Here is a 10,576-nt window from a genome sequence, read left to right as displayed (position 1 = left end):
CTCAAAAATAAGAGGTAATCGCAATTTGAAGTGCGTAGTCTTGCTTTGTGTACGGTGACTTTCACTGTAAGAAACGTGTTGTTATAACCATTAGTTTTTGTTTTTGTTTTTTTCAAAAGTAATACTTCGTTGTTGCGCGCTTACCGAAACCAGTTTTTGGTTTTAGACACGATTTCTAATTACTGTAGTTGACTGTTACGAATGACCATTTTAATTCATAATGTCAATAGAAAGTGGTGTTATTATATGTTTTGTTCACCGGAATGGACTGTCGAGTGGTTTAGGTAGTTTCATGTTGTTGGGCTCCAGTTAATACTCCCACAACACGAAACTGTCTTAATTGCCCCCAGTTAAGATCTGCGCGATGCCAAGCTATGAAGGATAATGCTATGTTGGTTTTTGGAGGTCCTAACTCGATACATTTAGATGTTCTACTTGATCTAATCCTGTTTCGTTTAAAAAACGCATTGCATACCCACTCCCTGTAATAAGCATGTTAATGTATTTGCAGCCTATTCCATATTTTACTCTTGCTGGCAAAACATCTTTTAACCTTCAGACGATAACCCCAGTAATATAATCCAGACACCATTATTCGGTTGGGCTAAAACACCTCCTTTGTTTTGACTAAATGGACACGTCCATTTGTGTCGGTCTTATATTTAACCACGATGAAGGAGGGGTGGGGGAGGGATGGACTTGGAATTAGAAGAACCTTGCTTTCGTATTACACGAGTTTAAAAAGACAATCAATGACAAGGCCTCGGTTACGATCATTGCAGGCTAACCAAAGCCGCTGGCGCAACAGCGACCTCCATGGCTCGCTGGTGAAGCACCGGATGCGTCTGTCGCGCGATAGACTAAACACAAAGAAAGGCTTTTATTGGCGATATTCAGCTCACATGGGCAGGTTGTTATCTGCAGGAAAGGAAGTGAATAGCCCCTGTGGTAAACCGGACTATTGGCACAACCTCCTTTATAAGTATACCCTAAAGCCGACCGTCTTTTCCGCCTAATGTCTAAATTTGATTATTTAAAGCAAGCAGCGCAGGCACCTCTGTGAGACTGCAAATCTACCGTTCCAACAACGAGGGGTTTCTGTGTTAGCTGTGATAAGTCTTGATTTGACCCGAGAAATAATCAGGAATCCAAAAACTCCCCCATGCAAAGGAGATTTATTTGAGTTTGAATCAATTTGGTGTTTGGGAAACAGCTCGCTTATTTCCACCCTTTCGTTTTGGTTTTGTTTTTAAATAATACTATCGAGATGCTTGAAACGAAACAGTCTTGCTATGTAATAATATATAATACTGTTAGGACAAATTTATATATACACCCCGAACAGCAACATTAATCAAAAATGCGTACGCTTACTTTGCAAATTGAAGTTTCACGGCCGCATTGTTTCACTTCTCATGGTGGGTAATGGTATGGTTACTGATGAATCTCGGTATGCTACTTAAGACTAAAAATATTATCCTTGTATAATGAAATTTAGAGGTCTCTGGACGAACCACACTATACACTATACGATTTCTCTCTCTCTCCCTCTATTTCTCTCTCACACACAAACACACACACACACACGCTGTATGTAATCGAATAGAAATTATCTTAAATGTTTCATTCTTAAATTATAATGTGCAATTAAAGTAAGTGAATCTTTTTACTGTTATATTGTTAGGTGGGAAATGCCAGATTCGTCAGATTCAGGTTCTGAAAATGAACTGCTATAACTAAATGATGCCATTTCTGAAAATAGCAAAAATAAGCAAATGTATCAAATGTACAAATGTAAAAATAAACAAATGTAATGACAAACGCATTTGTCATGATTGAAAACTAACATGTACACATTATAATATGCATACAATTTATATGAAAAACTATTTTCCCAAAATTAAAATACTGCGTGCACGTAAAAATAATTATCTTGTACTACAGGCGTATGGCGTTATTGAGAAATCTGTGGTGTATATAACCATACAATAGAATTCATTTCTGCTTCTAAATTATATCCCACTTACATGCCTTGCAGCATATTCTCTTATATTGCAAATAAATATAACATGATACAAAACTGTCTCTAAACGTAGAAAACGTATGTGGCCCAATACATAATAGTAATGTGCAGTGATGTTTATATTTCACTGCTGATTACTACCACCGCCACAATCACTAGTATTACTATTATTATTGCTACAAGCAGTAGCACTACTAGTATTACGACAACCTTTAATGCTAACAATCACTATTACTACTGATAACATTAGTAATACTAAATTATCTTAATGAAGTATTGCATAGTGTATACTTATTTCAAAATGTGTGAAGTGTATTAAACCCAGTTTTGGAACTACTCTGTTTTATGATCTGTAAGATCTGTGCCTTATTCTGTGTTTCGAGGAGAAAGCAGCTCGAAGAACATTGGAATAGGTTAATTAAATCACTGAATTCGATAAGGAAAATGTTTTGAGGTAGCTTACTGAGTACATATTGAAAATGTTATGTGCTTCGTATGCATTGCCAATTTATTTACTTTTCACAGAACGTCTAATATATTGCTGACTGAGCCAAGTGACTAACAATGGAAACTAACAAACTAACAGTTTGTTTACTGTCAATAGTTAGTTGCGTAAACGTTTTCTTTGAGCTAGTAAAGCACTTGTGGACAGAATATCCATATTAATTGCGAATACACTGGTTAAATATTATTTCCATTAAATCATTCAAAATACAACTACGTTTCCCTCCGTTTGCAGTAAAGCATTCCACCAGCCGTAATGTCAGCTTTGTCTCATTCATTCATGTGCAATGGATTGCACATTATACTGTTCATATTTTCTGAATTAAAAATGACGGATTAATTTTGACATTAAGTAGTCCCTCAATCTCTAGAACACAAGAAATCTGGGGTTTAGATCTATTTTGGCAACTGTTTTCTTAAAGTCTACTACACATATGAAATAATATCTCCTAGTATAAAAAACATATGGCATTGCCATAAAAAATATGACAAGAAAAAAAGCAGCCATTTAGTAGAGAGCGGATTGATTCGGCTTTTATTGTTATGCCTTACGATCACGTGCTTATGTCACCCAATCGAATGGCACGTAACGTTCAACTTATTAGCTGACTATTCCCTATTGCGTAGTGCGGCTAAGTTGACCCTTGATTCTAGAGATTCGTATTTTGTGTAGATGGTACTGTGTGTGTGTGTGTTTACGTGTATTTGCGCGTGCGTTTGCCATGTCTACATCAGGGACGCTGAGTTATAATGTAGACTCTCTCATGCTCTCTGAGACAGAGGATCTTATAGCACCAAGATACCCCTCGGACCCTGAGCTCCAGCAAACGAGGCAGCTGGCGCTCACTGAACATGGCGTGCTTGAACCGTGTCCGTTCCAGGCGAAATCGACCATATTCGGGGCATCCTGGAGCCCTGTGCCGTCTCAGCCTCAGAGCAGCTTGTCCTCCGTGTACCAGTCCTACGCACATCCCCATGCTCCGACAGGAGAAGCCGACGGAATGTTTATGCGATCTTGGTTATTGGAGCCAATTTCTGGATCGTTACCTTTAACCGGAGCACCATCAAACATGCACTACGATATCAAACCCGAGCCCCTGATCACGAGAGGTGATTGCACGACGTTCGATACGCTGCTTCTCTCCGATTTCAAAAACGGATCATCCCCTGCGGGCCAGGATGGGGTCTCCAACAAGACCACTTTCCCCGACCCTCAGGAAGAGAGCCCATCCACCACGGAGAAGCCAGATATTGACCCAAGTAAGTGCAGCCCTGTTGGACATGCATATGCAGTGAACATTTTATTTTCCCCTACGGGAACAGCATCTGTGTGTTTATTATATGTATATGTTGGTATTACTATTACTACTAGTTGTAGTATTACAACAACATGTGTAATGTTGCTACACTGATGATAAAATAATACTACATTTCACTAATGCAGTAATGCATAGCGTGTACCTCTTTCAAAGTGCGTTGAGTGTTTTAACCCATTTTGTTTGAATTCCTTTTCTGCTTAAACTCTATGGTTAATTCTGTGTTTCAAGGAGAAATGTTTTAACTGCATAGCTACATAGTTTTCACCAAAAATTAATGTAGACATCTAAACGTGTAAATCAACGTGAAACAAACCAAAAACATTCATTCAACATTTTATTGCAGTTATATTTTCAAATTACGCTATGTGTTGTGTACAGAAACATAAACACACAATATACTTGCGTGTTTATGTTTCTCTGTGTTATGTGTGTGAAATAACATACTGAAATGACATAAATAGACCATATAGGCAATGTCTGCAATTGCTTTCGACTGTGTAGGTACATGAACAGTTGAATTATGTTGGAAAAGGTTTATTGTATAGATTTCTTTTGAAAATATAGCTTCTTCAGGGACTCCCGTTTGGTCAAAAAATCTGGAAGCGGGATAATCAGAACTGAACGACTCCTGTAACGTTACATCATGCAGTCTCCGTTTTACCAACCAATAAGTTATACATGTGGCAGACACTACACACACTGTTTACACTCTCGCCCCATTTTCAGATAACCCTTCGTCCAACTGGCTTCATGCGAGGTCCACGAGGAAAAAGCGCTGTCCGTACTCTAAGCACCAGACTCTCGAACTGGAGAAAGAGTTTCTATTTAATATGTACCTCACCCGAGACCGTAGATACGAAGTCGCAAGACTCCTAAATCTCACTGAAAGACAAGTTAAAATATGGTTTCAGAACCGCAGGATGAAGATGAAGAAAGGCAAGAAGGATCGAGCGAAAGATGATTGATATTGTCAAATACTGAGGGCAAAATATAATCGACACATACAGAATTATATTAAAACCTCACCTGGATATTCATGTTATGTCGTCGATTATAAGCGCAGTTTCCTCTCCCAAACTTGAATTGCACAAAGCTGTTTATCTGTATGTATTACTGTGTTTCTGTTGTTCTGTAGATGTAAATGGTGTGGACTCGTTTTTAAGATATTCGCAGGCTTGTGGTTTGTTTTGTGCTTGTTTGTGTCTGAACGTTTTTGGTGATGTGTTTGTGTTTAATTTGTAGTTTTAGATACCTCAGTTTGGAAGTAGGTCTGGTTTTGGATGCAGTTATGTAGCGAATTCCAAAAATGTATGCAAGAAAGGGCGCTATGTTAAAATGGCCTATATGTGATGCTATCACTGAATTGAGTGCATGAGCTTCTGTCACTACTAAATAAATTATTAAATTGTGAACCTTATATAGAATTCTGATACAATATTTTTGTTGACTACCTACATATCCCTCAACTACCTATGTAAATTAAAAATTTCATAATTGGTGAAACAACATGATGTCAAGACATTGCAATCTTTTTTTTTTTGTAAACTGCAGGGAATATGATGATAGACAAGGGCATTTTTGTTTGAAGACCGTGAATGAATACCTCGTGATGTGCTAACCAGTTGTTTTAGTTCTCAAATGTAGCACAGATTGTGTCTTATTTTGAAATAAATAAATACAACAAAATCGCTTAATCTCCGCCTCACCATTCCTGATGTGGCCTTTGAAAAGTAATTTCAGACTGCAGATTTCAGCAGATAATTATTTATTGTCGTTCCAGAGCCAGTGATAAACAACGTAAAATTGTACAGTGGGATTGCTTTTTTCATTTGTTCAGTTATGCTTATTTCTTTCAGAGATGTTCAGCCTGTACATAAACTGAAACTGAACAGAAAATGGTGACAAAAAAAACAGCCGATGTATTATTAGAATTTATTGGATTAATTTAGTCAAATGTTGTATTATATAATTCTGTTTCACACACAAGCATGGTGAACAAAAATAAATCAATATTGCTGCTGAACCCGCGAGAAAGTACTCATTCTATATTATGTCTGTATTCTATATTTATTCACGAATTACGTCCAGGACACTGCCTAACACAGAAACATACTCCACTCAGGGCAAAATTACAGATAAAAATATGTTTGGTTATGACTGTGATACAGATTTAAAAATAAAAAAAACATCTCGTTAATTACAGTAGATTTTTAAATTCCAGGGTGAAAACTACATTTTTTATAGGGTGCTCAATATGTACGTTCGCAGGTGCGCGCGTGCTCGCACACTCTCACATACACACACATACTCTCTTTAAGTTCAGGGTCATGTTTATGGAGTGACAGCTACTTGCATAAAGGGAAAATATGTGAACCATAATGAAACGTGTTTTGGTCCTGGACAAACAATCTTACACCACTCGCTCCCCGCCTTGGCAGAGGATGTGGCGCGCTGTATCTACAGCAGTAAAAGACAATCACGGCTGTAACCGTTTATGGGGTGCAAAGCGCTAGAGGGCGGAAGGACAGAACATAAGAAAGCTGTTGAGCGCCAAGACAGCTGAATCCTAAAATGATATCGCATAGGCTGTATTACATTTCAGCTGAACTGACATATGAGCACCTGTAATTACAGAAACAACCGTGACTAATCAGGTCTGCAATGGTTAACCACGGCCACTTGTGTTATACTAGGAACCAAGCACATTTTTTGAAAGTGTTACCTTGTGCGATCCTTTATAACTACATTTCCACAGGCATTACTCTAGATGCACAGACACACAATAACCTGGACAGTCTTACAGCCCGATGTGCTGGCACTTTAAGAGCTGTAGGGCTACACCGCAGATGGACCCAACTTCAAAGGTCTTTTCTGAAACCATGCAATAAAACGTGCAGTCTGCCGTACTGTCTGGAATTTCTCTTTTAATTAGTTTATGACTGTCCAGCCGTAGTTAGGACGTTTCCAGAACGGAGCATCCATTTGTTGGTCTACCCCTTTTCACAAAAGGCCAGCGGAAATAACCCATTTTATTAGCGTCCCCGACCGTGGTCCGCATCACTGTCTCGTTCTCTTTGTTTTACCTGTTTTGAGGAACTTTTGTCGGGTGTCCACAGGAAATCCCGAAATGGCCATGCTTACCACTCATGTCGAATGTCCTTATCTCACACCAGTGTACGTCTGTATTTTAGAAAACAAACTACATTGACAACATATCCAAATCGGAAGACCTGAAGGTCGCAACCAGCTCTTACCAAGGCATCTTAGGAGCTCTGTTCGTATATTCCGTCTGTTAAAATTTATCCTGTGGTACGGGTTTGAACCTGAAGGCCAAAAGACAAATAGGCAATGCGTTTCAGCGAAACCTACCAACAAAACAAACAAACAACAACAGGCAAACAAACAGTAGGGGGCAGCAACGTTCCATCCATATATGGTTGACCAGTGTCATTCCTTCAGTAATCAAATAACGAGCCCCACAACATAAAGCAGCGATGCATGTTGCTTTCCATTGCATGCATGCATCAGGTATCCGCAGTCTCGCCGGACATTTTCACGCCGTAATTCTGTTTCATTCTGATAGGTCGGTTTGACGGCGAACTTTATCATCATTGTAGCGTGATGACAGTGTCTAGCTCAGTGCTTCTAATGAAATTCAATGTTCCACAAGTCTACTCTGGAGGAAAATGGAAATACTTCAAATCGCTGAAATCCCCTCCCGTCAATTTAAAAAGAGGATACAGCTGCTACCCGGACTACTACTACCACTACTATTATTTTATATCTGTTGTCGAGGATCTTCTATAGAGCCAAATACAACGCCGTTTTGTCTTTATATTTTCAATAATGGCACAATGGCTCGGGCTCAGATAGAAACATTTAGAAACACCCTTTTAGGTTACAGGGCTGAATACAGACGTTTTTCAGTGTATGTTTTCTTAATTGACCAGAAAAAGGAAATAAAGCCATGCATCCGACAGCAAAATGCGTAAAACTGCGTAAAATTTCCATTAACTTATTATTGGGACAACCTGCAACAAGTTTTCATTTAATATTTATTCCTTACAAACTGATTCTTTACAAACATGTTGCTTATATTGTCAATTGTATATTGGTATGCACGAGGACGATTGCCTGGGGACAAAAATTGGGCTGCACTTGCCTTTGAGAGCAAAAGCGCAAATGGCCTTCTCAGAGCTATAATATCAGTGTGGGCTAGAACGCCTCTTCCTCGAACCGACCTCTTTATTTCGTTGTGAAAACTTAATGAGCTCAATTACATTACACTTCAGCAAGTTGAAACATATACCTCTCAGATCACACTATGTGTTGAGGCATTATATTGGGTAAACTGTATGACGTTGTTCCTACTTTATTTGCTCAACACCTTTAGAATCATTTAAATGTAGGCCTAAAATTGCTGCATACCACGGAAACAAACTAATAGTTCAGGTTTGTCGCAGTACCTTTTTGCTGTGCCTTAGCCTGTAGCGTTACATGTTCACAGCCTACGCACAACCATTGAGAAGGACACAGCAGAGAAAAGGTGCTGAATTTAAACAGAAAATATATAGTTTCAATGCTGACATCATGCATTTTCAGTTATTCTAAAATATGATCTCACGTTTGATACAAAAAAATATCATTCGTATTATATGTGGAGTCATGTATGTTGATAGCAACGCTAATAATATCGTACAGTAGATTCTATTTCTATATTTGCATTTTATTTGTAAACTGAGCACTGCAAAATGCCTGCATTTAATTGGGCCCAATACAAATTTATGCAATGTGAGATGCTTTAATTGGTAGTAAAATAGTATTACTTAGGCATATTTGCTTAATTCTGTCATAAATTCTTTTTTACAATAAAATGTACTCTTTATCAACGCGAGCTGCAGCGTGAAGGAGGACGTTTAAGTTTTCAGTCAAGTCTTCTTCAGCTGGTGATTGGCTGATGTAGTCACAAGGTTCAATCACGTGAATAAACTTATCTGGTTCGAGGGGGAAAATGGGGTTCGGTGTAAATCTGGGATGTAACACTGTCCTTTATCACGTTACCTCGTAAAGATGACACGGAATAGTTTTGGGCAACAAATCACCGGTCAGCGTAACGAGTTCTTCACATTACGTGAATAGTCTTGCCGTTTCGAAATACGTGGTTTTGTCTTTTGTGGTCCTTTCCTAAATCGCTGACCAGTCGCCTTGATCTCTAGCACCCATCGCACGGGGATGGCGTTTTCCTGGTTACTGCGCTGGTTTTGAAACGTCAGTAGCTAATTAAATCCACCAATCTCTCAGATCCAGCTACAGGCAGAAGTAGGAGACCTTCAAGCCAGACGGAAACTACTTTGAGCAGGCGCTACCCCTGCAATGACCCGACAGACATTTGCGGCCAACCGTAGCCAAGAACCCAGAACAGGCCGTTGGACAACGATTTCCGGATGAATCTCTAGATACGAACTTCCGGTATGGTCAATATTTTACTATCGAGAAACGTGATGCTGTGACCACAACAGCTACCTGCAAACCGCTGACGGTGCTTTATTAATGCGGTTATACCGCGGGTGGCTTTGCGCAACGAATTGTGTGCTAATGGGTATCATAAAACGTTTTATGGCACAAACAACGAATTCCAGGTCTATAAATTAATTGGATATTGCATTGAAATCATTACAATATTATATGACTAGACCTTTTCGTGTTCTTTGTGCTTTCATGAATTTCTGTCACCCGATATGTTCATCTTAACAATAGAATTTCCAAATAACAAAACAAAAAAAAGTGTTTTGTATAATTGCATCAGTCTAAATATAGACCTAACGAAACGTCATTTGTCACTTGTAATATGTAAGCTTTATAAAGCGAATTTATTGCAACAATGATTAACAGTGTATTTTTACAACGTATCTTTTAGCGTGACAGGCAACAGTTAGCAGTTAACGCTTCTTACTGTGATCTAAATTTCACTTTTTAATGAAAATTAAGAAGTTCCAATGCCTTTGTTATTGGTTGTTCAGAAATGCACGTGCAACTATCGAGTGGATCAAATATTTCATATGGACCAACTGGTAAAACGTATTCAAGAAAAATGTAACCTTATTGTGGAGATTCTTAGTAATGGTTGATGTAGGCTAAATGGAATGCGTGGATTAAAATGCAACATTTCAGCATTTCTTTAAGTCACCTTGCATGCATTGTATAAATGTTATTATATACTATGTAACAGCACAATTTCAAATATAAATCATCAAAGTAGCCTAATAATTAGTTTAAATTAATGTTGGTAAGACTTAATTCTCTTACATTGTTACTTAACCCCAGGTCTACTGCAGCTGCAACCGTTACTTCTACATATTATTATTATCATCATCATCGATACTACTACTGCTACTACTACTACTACTACTACTAATAATAATAATAATAACAATAATAATAATAATAATAATAATACTAATAATAATAATAATCGTCATAATTTGGCAGCTGTGGAAGGTGTTTGTTGTGGATTACTAACAGCGCTTTTGGCTCTGCAGATTCGGAGAGTAAGCGGTGACCTTCTCCCAGTACGAGGCTGTGGAAATGGAGGGAGCGATTTGCTTTACTTAAGTCGGTGCCAGACTGCTGGCTGCTCCTAGACGGCGTGCACTCCCCGCATCTCACCGCGCGCCGGATAGCGGTTTGTCTACGGGACGGCAGAATAAAGACCAGCAGGAAGAAACCCTTC

General features: G+C 38.6%; 1 protein-coding gene across 1 annotated transcript; it reads left to right on the top strand.

The window, feature by feature from the left end:
* Window positions 1-3,249: 3,249 nt before the first annotated feature.
* hoxa9b (homeobox A9b) lies at window positions 3,250-4,811 on the top strand. Its single transcript, XM_036539529.1, has 2 exons — window positions 3,250-3,787; window positions 4,573-4,811. The coding sequence occupies exons 1-2, from the start codon at window positions 3,250-3,252 to the stop codon at window positions 4,809-4,811; spliced, it is 777 nt and encodes a 258-aa protein (XP_036395422.1).
* The last annotated feature ends 5,765 nt before the right edge of the window (window positions 4,812-10,576 follow it).

Source organism: Megalops cyprinoides, chromosome 10 (genome assembly GCF_013368585.1).
Source record: "Megalops cyprinoides isolate fMegCyp1 chromosome 10, fMegCyp1.pri, whole genome shotgun sequence".
NCBI lineage: Eukaryota > Metazoa > Chordata > Actinopteri > Elopiformes > Megalopidae > Megalops > Megalops cyprinoides.
Note: the sequence above shows the minus strand (reverse complement) of the source record. Positions and strands in the feature narration are given on the sequence as shown.